This window comes from Hyla sarda, chromosome 4 (genome assembly GCF_029499605.1).
Source record: "Hyla sarda isolate aHylSar1 chromosome 4, aHylSar1.hap1, whole genome shotgun sequence".
NCBI lineage: Eukaryota > Metazoa > Chordata > Amphibia > Anura > Hylidae > Hyla > Hyla sarda.
Window position 1 is genome coordinate 38,639,815 of NC_079192.1, and position 19,200 is coordinate 38,659,014.

The 19,200-nt window shown below is 42.7% G+C and overlaps 2 protein-coding genes across 3 annotated transcripts in view; one reads left to right on the forward strand and one right to left on the reverse strand.

Moving 5' to 3' along the window:
• The window catches only part of ZGLP1 (zinc finger GATA like protein 1), a 60,749-nt gene extending 44,609 nt beyond the window's left edge, over positions 1-16,140 (forward strand). Inside the window, exons 6-7 of one of the 2 annotated variants that reach the window (XR_008892175.1) lie at positions 13,670-13,849; positions 15,687-16,140. Coding sequence is in view for 1 of the 2 variants with exons in the window: in XM_056570579.1 (XP_056426554.1) it covers positions 13,670-13,781 (112 nt within the window). In the remaining variant the exon portion in view is untranslated. The remainder of the gene's footprint in view (positions 1-13,669; positions 13,850-15,686) is intronic. The other variant, XM_056570579.1, reaches the window with a different exon arrangement.
• A 132-nt stretch (positions 16,141-16,272) lies between these two features.
• LOC130367792 (intercellular adhesion molecule 5-like) overlaps positions 16,273-19,200 on the reverse strand; it is a 35,556-nt gene continuing 32,628 nt past the window's right edge. The window contains exons 6-7 of the mRNA XM_056570580.1: positions 17,608-17,880; positions 16,273-16,467 (exon numbers count right to left, since the gene is read on the reverse strand). Coding sequence (XP_056426555.1) covers positions 16,352-16,467; positions 17,608-17,880 — 389 coding nt within the window. The 3' untranslated portion in view covers positions 16,273-16,351. The remainder of the gene's footprint in view (positions 16,468-17,607; positions 17,881-19,200) is intronic.

Sequence of the window (19,200 nt, forward strand, 5' to 3'; positions counted from 1 at the left end):
CTCATTATATCATAAAATGTATGGCGCAACCAAAAAACACTATTTTTGTGGGGAAATTAAAACGAAAAACGCAATTTTGCTAATTTTGGAAGGTTTTGTTTTCACGCCGTACAATTTATGGTAAAAATGACGTGTGTTCTTTATTCTGAGGGTCAATACGATTAAAATGATACCCATTATTATATACTTTTATATTATTGTTGCGCTTAAAAAAAATCACAAACTTTTTAACCAAATTAGTACGTTTATAATCCCTTTATTTTGATGACCTATAACTTTTTTATTTTTCCGTATAAGCGGCGGTATGGGGGCTCATTTTTTGCGCCATGATCTGTACTTTTTTTTGATACCACATTTGCATATAAAAAACTTTTAATACACTTTTTATAATTTTTTTAATAAAATGTATTAAAAAAGTAGGAATTTTGGACTTTTTTTATTTTTTTTCGTTCACGCCGTTCACCGTACGGGATCATTAACATTTTATTTTAATAGTTCGGACATTTACGCACGCGGCGATACCAAATATGTCTATAAAAAATGTTTTTTACGCTTTTTGGGGGTAAAATAGGAAAAAACGGACGTTTTACTTTTTTATTGGGGGAGGGGATTTTTCACTTTTTTTTTACTTTTACTTTTACATTTTTTTACATTTTTTTTTACACTTGAATAGTCCCCATAGGGGACTATTCATAGCAATACCATGATTGCTAATACTGATCTGTTCTATGTATAGGACATAGAACAGATCAGTATTATCGGTCATCTCCTGCTCTGGTCTGCTCGATCACAGACCAGAGCAGGAGACGCCGGGAGCCGCACGGAGGAAGGAGAGGGGACCTCCGTGCGGCGTTATGAATGATCGGATCCCCGCAGCAGCGCTGCGGGCGATCCGATCGTTCATTTAAATCGCGAACTCCCGCAGATGCCGGGATCTGTATTGATCCCGGCACCTGAGGGGTTAATGGCGGACGCCCGCGAGATCGCGGGCGTCGGCCATTGCCGGCGGGTCCCTGGCTGCGATCAGCAGCCGGGATCAGCCGCGCATGACACGGGCATCGCTCCGATGCCCGCGGTTATGCTTAGGACGTAAATGTACGTCCTGGTGCGTTAAGTACCACCTCACCAGGACGTACATTTACGTCCTGCGTCCTTAAGGGGTTAAGTATACTCATGGTTGTACAAAAAGTAAAACATTTTTGGAAAGTAGTAAAATAAAATAAAACCTATAAAAATGAGGTATTGTTGTAATAAAGGTAAGTGTCACGATTCGGCTGGCTGGAGGTGGATCCTCTGTGCCAGAGAGGGATTGGCGTGGACCGTGTCGGTGGACCGGTTCTAAGTTGCTACTGGTATTCACCAGAGCCCACCGCAAAGCGGGATGGTCTTGCAGCGGCGGTAGCAACCAGGTCGTATCCACCGGCAACGGCTCAACTTCTCTGACTGCTGAGATAAGCGCGGTACAAGGGAGTAGACAAGAGCAAGGTCGGACGTAGCCGAAGGTCGGGGCAGGCAGCAAGGATCGTAGTCAGGGGCAACGGCAGGAGGTCTGGAACACAGGCTAGGAACACACAAGGAAACGCTTTCAATGGCAACAAGATCCGGCAAGGGAGTGCAGGGGAAGTGAGGTATAAATAGGGAGTGCACAGGTGAAGGTACTGATTAAAACCTCATGCGCCAATCAGTGGCGCACCGGCCCTTTAAATCACAAAGGCCCGATGCGCGCGCGCATCGGGACAGCACAGACGGGGAACGGGTCTGGTAAGCGAGTCGGGATGCGCATCGCGAGCGGGCGCGTCCCGCATCGCGAATCGCATCCGGGCTGGAAACATTATCGCAGCGCACCCGGTCGGCAGGTCTGACCGGGGTGCTGCGAATAGGAGAACGCTGTGAGCGCTCCGGGGAGGAGCGGGGACCCGGAGCGCTCGGCGTAACAGTAAGGTGTCATTTATAAAAAAAAAATAATGCATTGCTTAGAAACGGAAGCCCCCAAAAGTTGCAAAATGTTTTTGTTTTATTTACATTTTTTTTGCCCCACCCATAATTTTTTTTTTTTTTTTTGCGGTAGACTTTGTAATAAAATGATTGATGTCAAATTTAAATTGTTGGGGCAAAAAACAAGTCCTCAAATGGGTCTTTAGGTGGGAAATGAAAAGCGTTATGATGACTATTAGAAGGCGAGGAGGAAAAAACACAAAAATGAAAAATCGATCCTGTGATTTCTGTTATTTCACAGCTTTTCCTTCTTGGTGTTGCAATTTCAATGTTGATGGGTGCATAGTATATGGGGGAGATTTATCAAAACCTGTCCAGAGGAAAAGTTCCCCAGTTGCCCATAGCAACCAATCAGCTTGCTTCTTTCATTTTTAACAAGGCCTCTGCAAAATAAACAAATGATCTGATTGGTTGCTATGGGCAACAGGGTAACTTTTCCTCTGAAGAGGTTTTGATAAATCTCCCCCCTATATGTATAATGCCATAGAGTCCCAAATAAATGGTGTCACCCTGTGCTCAGTTTCATAGGGGGAGATTTATCAAAATATGTGTAGAGGAAAAGTTGCCCAGTTGCCCGTAGCAACCAATCAGATTGCTTCTTTCAATTTGCCCATAGCAACAAATCAGAATGCTGCTTTCATTTTTAACCCCTTAAGGACACATGACGTACTGGAACGTCATGTGTCCACTCCCGATCTATAACGCGGGGCCACGGCGTGGCCCCGCGTCATAGCGGGTCGGGCCCGGCCTCTAACAACGGCCGGGACCCGTGGCTAATAGCGCGCGGCATTGATCGCTGTGCCGCGCGCTATTAACCCTTTAGACGCGGCGTTCAAAGTTGAACGCCGCGTCTAAAGTGAAACCGAAAGCATCCCGGCTAGCTCAGTGGGCTGTTCGGGATAGCCGCGGTGAAATCGCGGCATCCCGAACAGCTGACAGGACAGCGGGAGGGCCCCTTCCTGCCTCCTCGCTGTCCGATCGCCGAATGACTGCTCAGTGCCTGAGATCCAGGCATGAGCAGTCATCCGGCAGAATCGTTGATCACTGGTTTCTTATGAGAAACCAGTGATCAACATAGAAGATCAGTGTGTGCAGTGTTATAGGTCCCTATGGGACCTATAACACTGCAAAAAAAAAGTGAAAAAAAAAAGTGAATAAAGATCATTTAACTCCTCCCCTATTAAAAGTTTGAATCACCCCCCTTTTCCAATAAAAAAAAAAACACAGTGTAAATAAAAATAAAAATAAACATATGTGGTATCACCGCGTGCGGAAATGTCCGAATTATAAAAATATATCATTAATTAAACCGCTCGGTCAATGGCGTGCGCGCAAAAAAATTCCAAAGTCCAAAATAGTGCATTTTTGGTCACTTTTTATATCATTTAAAAATGAATAAAAAGTGATCAATAAGTCCTATCAATGCAAAAATGGTACCGTTAAAAACTTCAGATCACGGCGCAAAAAATGAGCCCTCATACCGCCCCATACACGGAAAAATAAAAAAGTTATAGGGGTCAGAAGATGACAATTTTAAACGTATTAATTTTCCTGCATGTAGTTATGATTTTTTCCAGAAGTCCGACAAAATCAAACCTATATAAGTAGGGTATCATTTTAATCGTATGGACCTACAGAATACATATCAGGTGTCATTTTTACCGAAAAATGTACTACGTAGAAACGGAAGCCCCCAAAAGTTACAAAACAGCGTTTTTTTTTTCAATTTTGTCGCACAATGATTTTTTTTCCCGCTTCACCATAGATTTTTGGGCAAAATGACTGACGTCATTACAAAGTAGAATTGGTGGCGCAAAAAATAAGCCATCATATGGATTTTTAGGTGTAAATTTGAAAGAGTTATGATTTTTTAAAGGCAAGAAGCAAAAAACGAAAATGCAAAAACGGAAAAACCTCCGGTCCTTAAGGGGTTAAAAAGGCCTCTGAAAAATGAAAGAAGTGATCTGATTGGTTGCTATGGGCAACTGGCCAATGTTTAATCTGCACAGGTTTTGAGAAGTCTCCCCCAAAATGCACACATTAGGGTGTCATTTATCTTGTGTACAATGCAACCCACAGTGCTATACCATACCTATATAGAGCCATACAATGCCAAACAGTACCCACACAGAGCCATATAATGCCATATAGTGCTTCACAGCTGGTGAAGCATCGCTCTAAGGCAGTCTTTCCCAACCAGTGTGCCTCCAGCTGTTGCAAAACTACAACTCCCAGCATGACCGGACAGCCGAAGGCTGTCCGGTCATGCTGTGAGTTGTAGTTTTGCAACAGCTGGAGGAACACTGTTTGGGAAAAACTGCTCGTAGGTATACATTGATGTCCTTATATGTCTAACTTAAAGGGGTACTCTACTGGAAAACATTTTTTTTTAAATCAACTGGTGCCAGAAAGTTAAACAGATTTGTAAATTACTTCTATTAAAAAAAAATCTTAATCCTTCCAGTACTTATCAGCTGCTGTATGATCCACAGGAAGTTCTTTTCTTTTTGAATTTCCTTTCTGCCTGACCACAGTGCTCTCTTGCTGACACCTCTGTCCATGTCAGGAACTGTCCAGAGCAGGATAGGTTTTCAATCGGGATTTGCTCCTACTTTGTACAGTTCCTAAAATGGACAGAGGTGTCAGCAGAGAGCCCTGTGGTCAGACAGAAAGGAAATTCAAAAAGAAAAGAACTTCCTGTGGATCATACAGCAGCTGATAAATGCTGGAAGGATTAAGATTTTTTAATAGAAGTAATTTACAAATCTGTTTAACTTTCTGCCACCAGTTGATTTAAAAAAGAAAAAAAAAAATGGAGTGGAGTACCCCCTTAAAACTTCTTTTTGAGTAGTTGAATTTTTTTTATTGCATTTATTATTTTAGCTGGTTTTAATTTAAAAAAATATATGTTTTTGGGAGGTAGAAATTAAAAATGATTCTTAGTCGAGTGGATTGTATTAGTTGTATTTTCGTAGGTGACTGCATAACAAACGGTTTGTGTTCTAACAAGAGGCTTTTGTTGTATCTCATAGAAGGTAGGGCTTTTGGCTCATGGCGGACCCCCTATTCCCCCCCCCCCCCCTTCCTCGCCACGGCCTTTTTTGTTGTATTTATGACTTGTTGAAGCCTCTACAGAGATCTGTCTACACAAACCATTTCTCATGCAACTCCTACCCACACAGTGTTTCCACATGGAGCTGGAAATGGTCCCACATTCCTCGCCGTGCACGGGAATTCCCAACTAACTTTTTCCACTGGATTTCAGTGTGTTCCAAATGTTGGATGCCAAAATGTCTCCGAAACCAATGCCCAATGCAAGAAGTTGTCAGTGTTGTCTTGCAGAAAGCCAGTGCATTTCCCATTGCTCTGATCCAACGTTTTCCAACTAGGGTGCCTCCAGCTGTTGCAAAACAACTCCCAGCATACGCCCGGGCACCGGAGGCTGTCCGGGCATGCTGGGAGTTGTAGTTTTGCAACAGCTGGTGGCCCCCCTGGTTGGGAAACACTTCTTCCAACTCAGAAGCCTAAGATTTGCCTGTGATACTGTCAATTGCCAATATGTTAAAGGGGTACTCCGGTGGAAACCTTTTTTTTTTTTTTTTTTATGAACTGGTGTAATTTACTTCTATTAAAAAAAATCTTAATCCTTTTGGTACTTTTTAGCAGCTGTATGCTACAGAGGAAATTCTTTACTTTTTGATTTTTTTTTTTTTTCTGTCTGACCACAGTGCTCTTTGCTGACACCTCTGTCCATGTCAGGAACTGTCCAGAGCAGGAGAAAATCACCATAGCAAACCTATCCTGCTCTGGACAGTTCCTGACATGGACAGAGATGTCAGCAGAGAGCACTGTGGTCAGACAGAAAAAAATAAAAATAAAAAAAAGAACTTCCTGTGGAGCATACAGCAGCTAAGTACTGGAAGGATTAAGATTTTTAAATAGAAGTCATTTACAAACCTGTATAACTTTCTGGCAGTTGATTTAAATAAAAATGTTTTCCAGTGGAGTACCCCTTTAACAAGTTTCGGGCACCTATAATACAGTCACAATACCAGAAGCTTTAGGCTGTGTTCAGATGGTGGAATATCTGCAATTCTGCACAAATTTCGTTCAGCAATCGGAGAAAATCGGAGTAGTTTTGGAGGAATTCTGTGTTTTCAAAACACAAAGTTATGCTGAAATTCACCCCGTTGACTTCCATGGGATTCCGCAGCGTAATTAGACAGGTCTTCAAATTTTGCCGAATGCGGAATTTCCGCCGTGTGAAACATATATATATATATATATATATATATATATATATATATATATGTATATATATATATATATATGAAAGACTGAGACTTCTCTTTTTTGGATCCACTTTTTGCTTTGTTTTCAATAATTGCCGTTAAAAGCCTGAACCTGTGAACACAGCCTTGGGGTCCGTTCACATGGCGCATTGTTAGCCCCGTAAAATGCACCGTCCCCATAGACGGCAATGCATTTCCAAGCAAATTCCGCAGAAAGAATGTAAATGTCAGGTTCCGCCGTGGACACGGTTCAGCAGAATCCCAATTAAAATTATTGTACTCTGCTGCAGCACAGTTTGCCAGTGGAATTTTTCCACCGAATTCCACTTGGAAATTTTGCCATGTGAACATGTCCTTACTAAACTACACTTTTCGGGTCCATCACATGTATAGTATCCTGCGCATATTTGATGTGCAGGATTTGATGCTGTGTTCAGTTATTCAGTTTTTCTGCAGTATAAAATTTGCAGCTTCAATGTTAGGAAGTCAGCTTCCTGACATGGACAGAGGTGTCAGCAGAGAGGTGGTCAGACAGAAAAGAAATTCATAAAGAAAAGAACTTCCTTTGGGGCATACAGCAACTGATAAGTACTGGAGGGATTAAGATTTTTATATAGAAGTAATTTACAAATCTGTATAACTTTCTGAAGCCAGTTGATAAAAAAAAAAGTAAAAAAAAGAGTATTCTTTTAAGGGTAGGGTCACACGTAATGACTCTGCCGGTGACCAGACCCATTTTGTACCTCCAGCTGTTGCCATGCCCGTTCCCCAGCCTTGCCCCGTCCCTGGCCTGCTCACAGCAGCAATCCGCTGCTACAAACAGCCACACAGGGGGCCTGCGCATGTGCAGTGTACTCAGGTATCGTGGCTGCTCCACGATGTCTGAGTGGACTCTGCGACTAGCAGGCCCATTGTATGGCTGCTCGTAGCGGCGGATTGCTGCTGCGAGCAGGCCAGGGGCGGGGCAAGGCTGGGGAACGGGCATGGCAACAGCTGGAGGTACAAAATGGGTCTGGTCACCGGCAGATCTGCAGCGTAAAAATACGCTGCGGATCTGTTACTTGTGACCTTACCCTAAGGGGCATTCACACCACAATTTGTGCATGTGGAAGCCAGATCTGGCGTAAGAATAAAAAAAAACAGCTGCTGCTACACCCCATTCATTTCCATATGTCAAACAGAGACAGATAGTGACTCCAATCGGCTTATTTTTGGACTGTGTCAGTTTTTGTTGCCGGACTGGAACCGCAGCAGACCACGGTTTTCAGTTTGTCAACTGGTCTATATGTTCTGAAAATGAGCCGACCGGAGTCACTATCGGACTCTGTCTGGTTCATTGAAATGAATGGGTTGCAGCGCACAATATTACTACCAGGTCTGGCTGTGGGTATGATTTTGTATTGTTTTTATGAAATAAATTTGGAATTTTTTTTTTCATTTTTGACACATTTATCATTTTTGACAAATCCTCTTCATGATCACACAATATTTTTTCCATGTGATTCAAGCACTGACCTCACTCGTGGATATCCTTGTGTCCCTCTAGCTATCCTCCGGTGACTCCCTTTTTCCTATTGCGGAGTGCGGAGTGCTGCTCTTAGTTGTGGTTCTCTGGCCGTTCTCCTTGGATGTTTTGTTATTGCCCTTGGACTAATTTTAGCCGTTCTCCTGGGAAGATCCGTTCTTTTCTTTTGGAGATCTCCAAGAAAGTCTTAGATTTGGCTTTAGTTCCCCAAGTAAAATATTTCTAGTCACTTTTTCTCCTTTTCTTGTGGAATCGAGTTTTATGGAAAATTTGCTGACTATTTTTGATTATTCACGGTGTACTGAGGTTTGGGTCAGTTTCACATACGTATGGATATATATATACCCGTAATACTGATCTTGGATACAGTAGAAATGTTCAGGGTATTCATGGTGAAGAATCTCTTCTAGAACCCGACTCTGGCCCGTAGCGCCAGAGTGTACCTGTACCTTGGAGTACGAATAAGTCATTGTTACGGCAAATATCCTGGCGTATCGTGTTCTCTATCACTGGAGAATTGCTATGGGCCAGAGTCGGGTACTAGGGGAGATTCCTTACCAGGAATACCCGATCATTTCTACTGTATTCAAGTTCTACACCACTACATGCGGTACCGATTGCCAGCGGACTGTGCCGCTGTGAGGTGCAGAACTGCACCCCATGCAATTTTGCTTTGGCCCCTCCCCTCAGCTGTCCGGAGATTTCCGAATACAGCGAGGGGAGGGGGAAGGCAGATCTGTGAAGGATGCATCTCCCACAGGAGGACGTCGATTCTCACAGCCCCACTCCTTGACATCTGTGAAAATCTACGTCTAGGGCGCTGTGTGAGATTTACAGCGATTTGTGGCTGCTAGCGGCTCTAAGGCTGGATTCACACCACGTTTTGTCCATATCGGGGCCGGATTCGGCTGGGGGATTGGAAAACCGGGCGCTCCCGTATCCCAGCCAGGCCCGGCCCCCATCTCATTCATTTGAATGAGCTGACCGTAGTCAGATAGTGACTCCAGTCGGCTAATTTTTGCCCCATATCCGTTTTTCCCATCTCCCTAGCCAGATCCAGTCTCCGTATGGACAAAACGTGGGGTGAACCCTGCCTAATTATTTTCCTGACGTCCAACTCTTTAGCGAGGGAACGGCATTACTGAGTGCCATCTCTGTTCTGTTCTTTTTCTTCTATAGCGTAAAACTGATCTGACATTGATGTATTACGAGTAAAATATCATCTCTATTGCCTCTATATTTATGTGCAGCAAAGGATGCAAAATAGGTGAAAATACTGATGAAATACGAATGAAATATCGATCGAATACAGAAGCGTTTTCATTTTAATCCCACCGCATAGACTACAATAGGCTTTGTCCATCTGCAAAATAGAAAAAAATATAATGGCCCTCATTTACTATTCTAAACCCGACTTGTTTTGTCGGGTTTTTTTGGCGCATCTTTGTCTGTGACATGTCGCAGACATCGTGCGCCAGTCTGCGACACGATGCAACATTTTTTCCCGACGGACCCGATGTGGATTCTCCCAAACCCGAAAAAGGGGCGTAACCTGACATTTCTGAGCTTTCCCACGTATTTATAAAGGTTTCCAACCCGAATTTGTTGAATTGTTGTGTATTTTTTCCCAACAACTCAGAGGAGTTGGAAACCAAAACCAACAAAACCCACGTGCGACAAACAGGATGCGACATAATAATAAATACCAGGGGAAAAAAGCAGTCGGGTAAGAAAGCAAGATAGACTTACCACCCGATTTTCTAAGTAAATGAGGGCCAATGTGCTGTATTTTGTTTGCGGTATTGCAGCTTTGTTCCACTGAAGTGAATGGAGCCAAGCTGCAATACCACACACAACCTGAGGACAGGTGTGGCGCTGTGTTTTGAAATAAATTAGCTTTGGTTTTCAAGACCTTTTATGGTCTGTGAAAAAAAAAATGAGTGTAAGGCTATGCTACCGCTTAGATTCTGTTCTGCCTAGCTGATGGTGGATTTTTTTCTTGCAGTTTTGCAGATACCATGTGGAATTTATGCTGAATTTATGCACATGAGTACATCAGAGTAATTTTTACATGTGCTTTGCTGCTGTCCTTTTTTTTTTTTTATGTGTTTAGGGGATTCATAAAACTGTGATTTTTTTCAAGACCTTAAAGGGGTACTCCCGTTGAAAACTTTTTATTTTTTTATTTTTTATTTTTTAAATCAAGTGGTGCCAGAAAGTTAAACAGATTTGTAAATCACTTCTATTAAAAAAATCTTAATCCTTCCAGTACTTTTTAGGGGCTGTATACTAAAGAGAAATCCAAAAAAGAAATGCATTTCCTCTGATGTCATGACCACAGTGCTCTCTGCTGACCTCTGCTGTCCATTTTGGGAACTGTCCAGAGCAGCATATGTTTGCTATGGGGTTTTTCTCCTGCTCTGGACAGTTCCTAAAATGGACAGCAGAGGTCAGCAGAGAGCACTGTGGTCAGGACATCACAGGAAATGCATTTCTTTTTTGGATTTCTCTTTAGTATACAGCCCCTAAAAAATACTGGAAGGATTAAGATTTTTTAATAGAAGTGATTTACAAATCTGTTTAACTTTCTGGCACCAGTTGATTAAAAAAAAAAAAATAATAATACCCCTTTAAGTATATTGTTATATTTACAGATATCATTTATTATTTTGAATTTTTTTTGTTTATATGAGTTACGAGTCTTAGGGTATGTTCACACAGGCAGAACTTGTGTGAAATGTCTGCACGGAATATTCCGCACGGAATATTCTGCTTCAGCAGAGTCCCATTGATTTCAATGTGATTCTGCTGCACTGTTCAGGCACAACAAAATGCATTGCCGTCTATGAGAAGCCACATTTCTGAGCGGTCCTAGGGCCTGCCGGATCGAGCAAATATGTGGAATAAACGCACGGGTTTTCTGTTGCGGACATTACGCATATTTTCCAAATGTGTGAACCCGGCCGTATAGGTCAGACAATGCTCGCTGGGAATTAAACAAACTGGCTCTTTAGTGCCACCTATTGGAGGATAGCTTCACAATAAATCATTGCTGCAAAGAAAAAAAACTTAATAGGGGGCACTAGAGAGCTAGTTCTCTTTTTTTCCTTCTAGAATAGACCTATTTTACATGAGTATTTGCCAGCCAAAACTAGAAGTAGGGTCTAGAACAGTGGTCTCCAAACTAGGGACCTCCAGAGGTTTCAAAGTTACAAGTCCTAGAACTAGGGTCTAGACCAGTGTTTCCCGACCAGGATGCCTCCAGCTGTTGTAAAACTACAACTCCCAGCATGCCCGGACAGCCTTCGGCTGTCCGGCCATGCTGGGAGTTGTAGTTTTGCAACAGCTGGAGGCACCCTGGTTGGGAAACGCTGGTCTAGAACATGGACAGGTGCAAATCTCTCCAGTATAGTTTGGGCATGCTGGGAGTAGTAGTTTAATTTGTAGATTTTGCATAGTTCCTACTTTTCCCATGACGTACCAAAGTCGCTTGTAAGTTGTTGTTTTCTTAAAATTTTATTTAAAAAAAAATTAAAAATTGTCTCGGCGGCACAGCCAGATCATTCCTGCCAAAATGCTCTGCACTGGAGCCTGGTTTCTTCTGTAACAGGCTGTTTATAGTAACTGGTCTTTGTGTTTCTGGTCGTCAAGAACTCATGTTTGGAAAAATCTATATATTTTTTTTATGATTTTTTTTTTAACCTGTCATTTCTTAAGGCGGAACTACAGCTTTTTATTATTAAAAATTACTATACGACAGCACTGTGTACTATAGTCATTTTTTTTTATACAACTATGGTTAAATTGTCATATAAATGCCTTAATATTATATATTTTGTTACCTCGATTTGACGATTTGATTTGACCATAGGTGTAATTAAAAAAGTGCTGCACTATAGTCGTGTCTCTATAGTTGAAGTTACTCTTTATAGGGAAACTGACAGGCTGTTCACCTGCACTAAACCCAACACACTGGGTTATAGTGTGGGTGAACAGCATTAAAGGGGTACTCCGGCGGAAAACATCTTATCCCCTATCCAAAGGTTAGGGGATAAGATGTCTGAATATGGGGGTCCCACCGTTGGGGACCCCCGCGATCTCCAGGCCTCCGGCGGCAGCGTCCGGAAAAACACGGAGGCTTGGAGCTTCCGTGTCTCTATGTCATGCCACGCCCCCTCCATTCATGTCTGTGAAGGGCTGTGATGGCTAGTACATAGCTGTCACACCTCCTACTATAGACATGAATAGAGGGGGCTTGGTGGCTGTAGTTACCAGTCATCCGGCACGGAGCAGAGTACGCGCCGTGCATCGGATGACTGGGGTGGCGCCGCTGGGGTTCCCCGTGATTAAACATATTATCCCCTATCCTTTGTGTGATGTCCCAGTACGGGATGATGTGGCCCCGTACTGTCCTCTTGCCCTGTCAGGCAGAGTCCCTGCGTGTCCCCAGGGCTCCCCTGCAGCATACCTCTATTATGTATATAGGTTTGACTCATTTAATGTACTGTTGCTTTAATGTTTGTACCACATGATTGTTACCCAGAGGGCTACAGTGACCAGGTGCCCCCCCCCCCAAGTGACCTATGGACTCCTTGCACAGCCCCCTATATATCCAGGGGAGGGGCTGCAATCTCTTTCTTAGCACATTGCTCTTTCCTGCTGAGGTCCAGTGCAGTCATCTCAGTGTCTGTGTCCAGGCCTCAAGCCTAAAGTCCTGCAGCCACCAGTCGGTCATCAGTAAGTCAAGTCATCTTATTGTCAGTCACCATCTCTGTCAAGTCAAGTCCATCTGTAGTCACCGTGGCCTGCACTAAAGTCAGTCTAACTACTGCAACTCCTAGCAAGCCTGTGAGGTCCCCTTGTGTCACTGGTCACCTACCTGGGATATTTGGCTGTACTGCAAAGACTATATCACCTGTCTTGCCTCAGTAAAGCTGCCGTTATCCTTAATCTGGCATTGGAGTCTTCATTGCCCCTGTCTAACCCAGGATCAGCGGTATTACCTTTGGGTGGTTAAGGCTAAACCACGTCCTAGCGTCATGACAAGAAGGGGTTAATACCATCTGCCCTGCATCTACCCTGCACCTCACACCCCGACACCACATTTGGATAGGGGATAAGATGTTTTCCAGCAGAGTACCCCTTTAATGCGGTTATCCACCATAAGGTGGATACCTGGGCAACCTGGGAGATGACCCTAATTTTGTATGTTGTTAAAAAAAAAAAAACCTTTGGGACAAAAATCACAGGATTGTGAGACCACCATGAAACACAGGTACTGACACTATATTATGAACTACACTAACTTTACAGCCTCTGTAGCATAGACAAATAAAAAAAAAATCTCAGAATACCCTTTTAAAACAAGGAGTTATTTATTGGTTTGAATGAAGTATCGCTAGAGTTATAAGTCTTTAGTCATCTGGTTTTATTGCACAGCTCTGCGAAATGGAGGTGGGCCTGCCTTCTTAATATTCCCCGCTCTAGCCCTCTCCCATAATGAATATTCAAAAGTATTAAAGGGGTATTCTGGCCTTATACATCTTAGACATGAATGGAGGGGGCGTGATGTTACGTCACGAGGGGCCGTTGCCGTGACGCCACGTCTCGGTCTCGGAGGCAGCGCCGGCACAGAATGCAGGGGGGCCTCACTGAGATCGCTTTGGATAGGGGATTACATGTATAAAGCTGGAATATCCCTTTAACTCTCAAAAGCTAGGATGTGAGAGTGACATTAAAGTACCAACCTCAAATATTTCTACTAATATTATTACTACATATTACCCGTCCATATAAGTTCTCCATTGACTTGTAAGCCTTGATATGCCATGATATGCTATTATGTCCCTCATTTCAGGTATAAGAAATACGGCTTGAGATGTGGCCAATGCTGGAATATCCCTAAAAAAGACGGGAAATCGTGCTCCAAATACTGTGGATGCGGTGGGATGTTCAGAGCTCCTGTATGAAATCGGGTAACTTTATGTTTCGTCTGAGCCCATTGGAACATCCTGGCCATTGTGTAATAGAAATTCAAGTAAGATTGCGATTAATGTTTCAATGAATTTTTATCTAGGTGTCTCTTATCGAGCGTTTTCTGGACTGTGCAGCTAGTCTCTAGTATAGCAGTAGTACTGTCTGTACTGAGATGGTGGGTTTAATAACATTCAGGTATGGGGTGGAGACTCGGAATAGTAACCCTCTTATGATTGCAACCTCTGTAGCCCAAATTGTGTTACGGATCTTGCACACATTCCCTAAAAACAACCATACACCGACGACCAGTTGCCGACATAACAGATGACCAACTCCAATGTAAGAACCCATTATTTATTTATTCTTTAAATCCATTTCAAATACCTTTTTAGGGTATGTTCCCACACTTCAGAATTATTGCAGATTTTTTCCAAGTCAAAATCTGCAGTCAAAATCTGCAACAAATCCATGACAAATTAACAGCATGTGAACATTTTGAATTAAAAGGGGATTTTTCTGCTCAGGACATCTGAGAACATTGAGAACAACTACATCTGTCTACGTCTATGGAAGACCCAAAGTGCCCATGTATTACATACTTAAATTGGAACAGTGTCATGATTTATTTCCTGTTGTGGCATTGCAGGGAAATTGAACGTTTGCTTTATGGGTTTCCTCAAAGATCTTTTAAATTCAGGACACCAGGGGATCAACCTGGTATAGGGCACACATGTAAAGTTTACAATATATACAATTTACAATGTATATCTGTTTTTCCCCTAGTCCTTTCTGCAGCACAATAGTGAGGATTTCTCTGCCCTGTGGACTAATGGGACAAATGGAACTTTTAATGATTAGTCTATATCAGTGTTTCCTAATCAGGGTGCCTCCAGCTGGTGCAAAACTACAACTCCTGGCATGGCCGGACAGCCAAAGGCTGTCCGGCCATGCCAGGAGTTGTAGTTTTGCAACAGCTGGAGTCAACTTAGTTGGAAAACCCTGATCTACAGTATAAAAAGGCCCCCTAAATTTCAACCCCCTTGTCTAATTTACTGAAAAGACAGTCTAGGAAAAAAGGGAGGGTGTTTTGTGCTGCCGAAAGGACCAAGAGAAAACAGATTTACATTCTAAATCATAAGCTTTCCTTACGTCCCTTTCAGCAGCACAATATTGGGGATTTAGCAAGAGGAATCCCCTAGGGATGTCCTGTACCAATCTTAGGACAGAACTTCCAAAGGAAATGTCCTCTAAAGATCTTACATGGATTCCATAATGTTTTTGGAGAATACCACGAGACTACTCTACAAATCTGTTCTATAGAGACTAAGGAGGGCTCTGCTACAGAAATAGAAAAAGCCCTGGTAGAATGGATTCTGAGGAAGGATAGATGTTTTAGGCTTTAGGATGAGTAGGAGAAGGATATAATCTCTTTTATCCTGGGATTTCCTAAGGCTTAAAGGAGTACTCCACCCTTAGACATCTTATCCCCATCCTAAGGATAAGGGATAAGATGTCTGATTGTGAGAGTCCCGACGATGGGACCCCCATGATCTCCGTACAGCACCAGGCATTCTGATAGATATGAGTCAAGGGGACGTGGCGTGACATCACAACCACAGCTGCCCAAACCCAGCATTCTGAAACGGCGGGACCCCTGCAATCAGACATCTTATCCCCTATCCTTTGGATAGGGGATAAGATGTCTAGGGGCGAAGTTCCTTTTTAATCTTTAAAAATTCAATCTGTCCTATCATTCCACAAAATGGAGAAATCCCCACTACTGTGCTGCTGATAGGAACGTAAGGGAAAAGAAAGATAATCCAAAGTCAACAACCCCTGTAACCATTTACTACTAGAATTCTCAAATGTAAAACATATCTTTTCTCTTCTTGTCTTAGGAATATGAAGACTCCCATTACCCTTGAGAAGCGATTTGTGTTCTCTCACTGCTGTTCTGCATTTGTGTACAAAAAAAAAAAGAAAGTAACATGAAAACAAAAATAGTGAATGAAATGTTTCATGTCCATTAATTCTATTAATAAAGTTAATTTATATTGTTATAGATCGGTCGTCTTCTGTGCTGATTTGGGTTATTGAAAATATTGCATTTTAAGGCTATGTTCACATGGAGGAAATTCCACTCTGAATTCCACTGAAGAATTTCTCCCGAAATTCGCCTAAAATGTTACTGCCCATTTACTTTAATGGGATTCTGCTGTCCCATTTACACATTCCTCAAAATATAAAGACTTGTCTTTATTTTTGTGTAAATCCATGACGGAATCCCATTGAAGTCAATGGGATTTTGAATTTCAGCAGAATTCTGTGTTTTAAGAACGCAAAATTCTGCTGAAATTCTGCCACAATTCCAAATTTGCAAAATTGCAGATATCCTTCTGTGTGGAAATAGCCTAACAATACTATTTTTTTTTTCATGCACAAAAAAAAAATAAAAAAAATAAAAAAAAGGAATCTTGCAAAATATTTTACAGGAATGTTTAATTCCATTTTGTTTATGTAGAAAATGTATTAGTGCACATTGCTTTGTATGTTTACAAAGGGATTAAAACAAATAGTAGAAACTTGAAAATATCAACACAGTGAAGAGTCCGACGTCCGCAGGTCCCATCTTATCTGCGCCATTGTCTTTGGATAATTTGCCAAGATCAACTTCTGGAACTGAAATATGAAGACAACTTTAGAATCTGCATGATATCAGAACTATATAGAAGTATACAAGCCTAGCATGGTGTATATTGTACAATCCCTTAATCTTGCACCCTTCCTCTTATTTTGAAGGCTTTTTTTTTTCCTGCAGCAACAAAATTTCCTGTGCGATCTTCTCATGCCTGGAAACCTGAAACCTGCAGTCTGTCGCATAGCAAAATGTAATAGTAGTTTCTATGACCATTTCAGTGCATGGTGGTTGTACTGACAAATAGTCATGTTCCCCAATTTGTGGCTCCCCAACTGTTGCAAACTTCCAACTCCCAGAATTCCCTGCCTGCCGCAAGCTGGGAGTTGAAGTTCTGCAACACCTAGGGAGCCACACAGGTTGTGAAACACTATTGTAAGATATACTAAGGCTTTTGACATGGTAAGTGTGTTTTGTCGTCTGTTTACAGTGGTCCTGTGCTACACGGCGGCCATTGATGCCGCGGCACCGTGCCTGTAGGGTGGCGGTGGATGAGAAACTGGGGCTTTGTTGGGCAGCATTGGGGCTGTTCTGCCACTTGGTTATTCCCCCTATGGTGATACGCTTGCAACGCAGTGACATTTCATGCTAGGGATGTTAGGGTCCCCCTATATACAGGTGGCTGTGACGTGGCTAGTGGGCTTGCACTTTATGATCATAATGTATATAATGTACACTAACTACCTATTAATATATATATTAACTTTTTTTTTTTTTTTTAAAGCACAGGATCACTGTGCAAGATGTAGATGTGGACCATGTCTATTTTTCCTCCATTGATGTTTTATACTAAGGCTAATTTCACACAGCCATTATGCTCGACACGTTCAGGACCCATTTGGCTCTTTTTTTTTTTGGCACTGTACGAACCCTAAGCTGGTCACTGATACCCCCTGGTCCGAACAAAGCCCAACCAATCCTGCTGACTTGAATGGTGTCCTTCGGATGTCTGGCATCTAAGCGTAGAAAAAAGTCCTGATATGCAGTATTTTCTGCTCCGCTCAATCCCCGTCCTTCTGATGGACTGAGCGAAGGAGCTCTATTCATTAGAACACAACAGTTGTGTGAACTAGGCCTAAGTTGTTTTGACTTTCATGCGGAACGTCGCCTCTGTAAACACTTACCGATCTCTGGTTCATTTACAGTGATTTTCTGTTTTCGCATCTGGATTCCGTGTTTGTTTTGCGCAATGCAGATGTAAAATCCATCATGTACTTTCTTTGCATCCTTAATCTGTATGGTCCGGTTGTCGTGATCATAAAGAAGTTGGGGTGTAGGGGTGTGCCAGCTGTACAATGGAGGGGGCACAGCATCCGCTTCACAGATCAGAGTCAAGTTTTCCCCTTCCACTACTGCGTCTGATGGTTCAACGATGAGGAGGGATATTTTGGGCTCATCTGCATGTAAAAAAAGACATAAAAGATAATGTTATAATTTAGGAAAACCTTTTAGGTAAAGACTTTTGGAAACAACAGGGCTGTGTTTGTCAGAACTTAATGGTTTGGCTTTACATAGGAAACAAAAAACCTGTGTAGACATATTAAGGTTAAAAACATGACAAAGCCCACCAGGGCTCCAAAGGCCCATGAGACAATTGCCCCAATGCACAATCTGTAACAGTGCCATCCACCTACTGTGGTAGCCCTTGGGGGGTGTAGTGTAGTTGGGGTGTTGCTTCAGAATATAAGGGGTTAATTTAACCCCTGTCACTCGTGATGCCAGGGTGAGGGATAATACGCTGAGGTAAATCTCCGGCCTATCGCCACCCTTCCCAGGAACGATAGGTGCGTGCTTAAATGAATGAAGGTCCACAATGGAGATGAACTTGAACTTGCATAAACTTTACTGAAGTACATCCAATTTACAGTAACAGTCTTAGTAATACAGTCTCTATATAGCACGGCAGTGATTGACAGATGCTGAGGACCATTAACTTATCCAAAGAGTTATTAGATTTAGGATTTTTGGGGAATATTTAGGTCCGGTGATCTTGCTGAGGTAATAGGGATTGAAGTAACTCACCGTTTTGAGAGATGACCGTTGCCGCAAGGCTTAGGCCTGGTTACTGCTGATGACAGCTGCGCAGATCCGTCCACATCAGCAGCCCTTGAGGAAAGAGGGATGCTGCTTGCTTTGCAGCTCAGGAACAAGAGAGCGATTAATGGCCGCTGCTCCCTTATATGGGCAGGGCCGTTTTGGATTGGTCCATGTCAGCTGTCACTCACCGTTACAAAGCATGGTGGGTGAACACGTCACGGGGACCTCCAAAGGTCCTTAAGCAAAACCATAGAGTTTCTACCTGATCACGTGACCCGCAGGTCCTGCTATGCTCCGTACAGGTAAATAACCAAATATATACAGTTTCTATACCCATAGCTATATAAATATCAAATATAATTACTATATATCTACTGACTAAGTGAGAGGTGACAAGGGGAAGACTAGACAAGAGGGACCCCGACGTCCTAGGGACTCTGGCTATGGGGACCTCTACACATGTAACGTATAGGTTACGGTACCGGGACACCACACTACCATGTGCCATTTATAATACTGATGTTGTCTTATGTGGCTAGGAGCCTTTTGGACTCCCTTAGCCACAAGAACACAGGTGAGACTGCTCTCTTCTTACCTCTATAGCTACATTCCTGTTGCTTTTCTCTTCATAGTCTTTATGGATCTGTATATGGAGTAGATGTCCTGTGCACAACTATTGC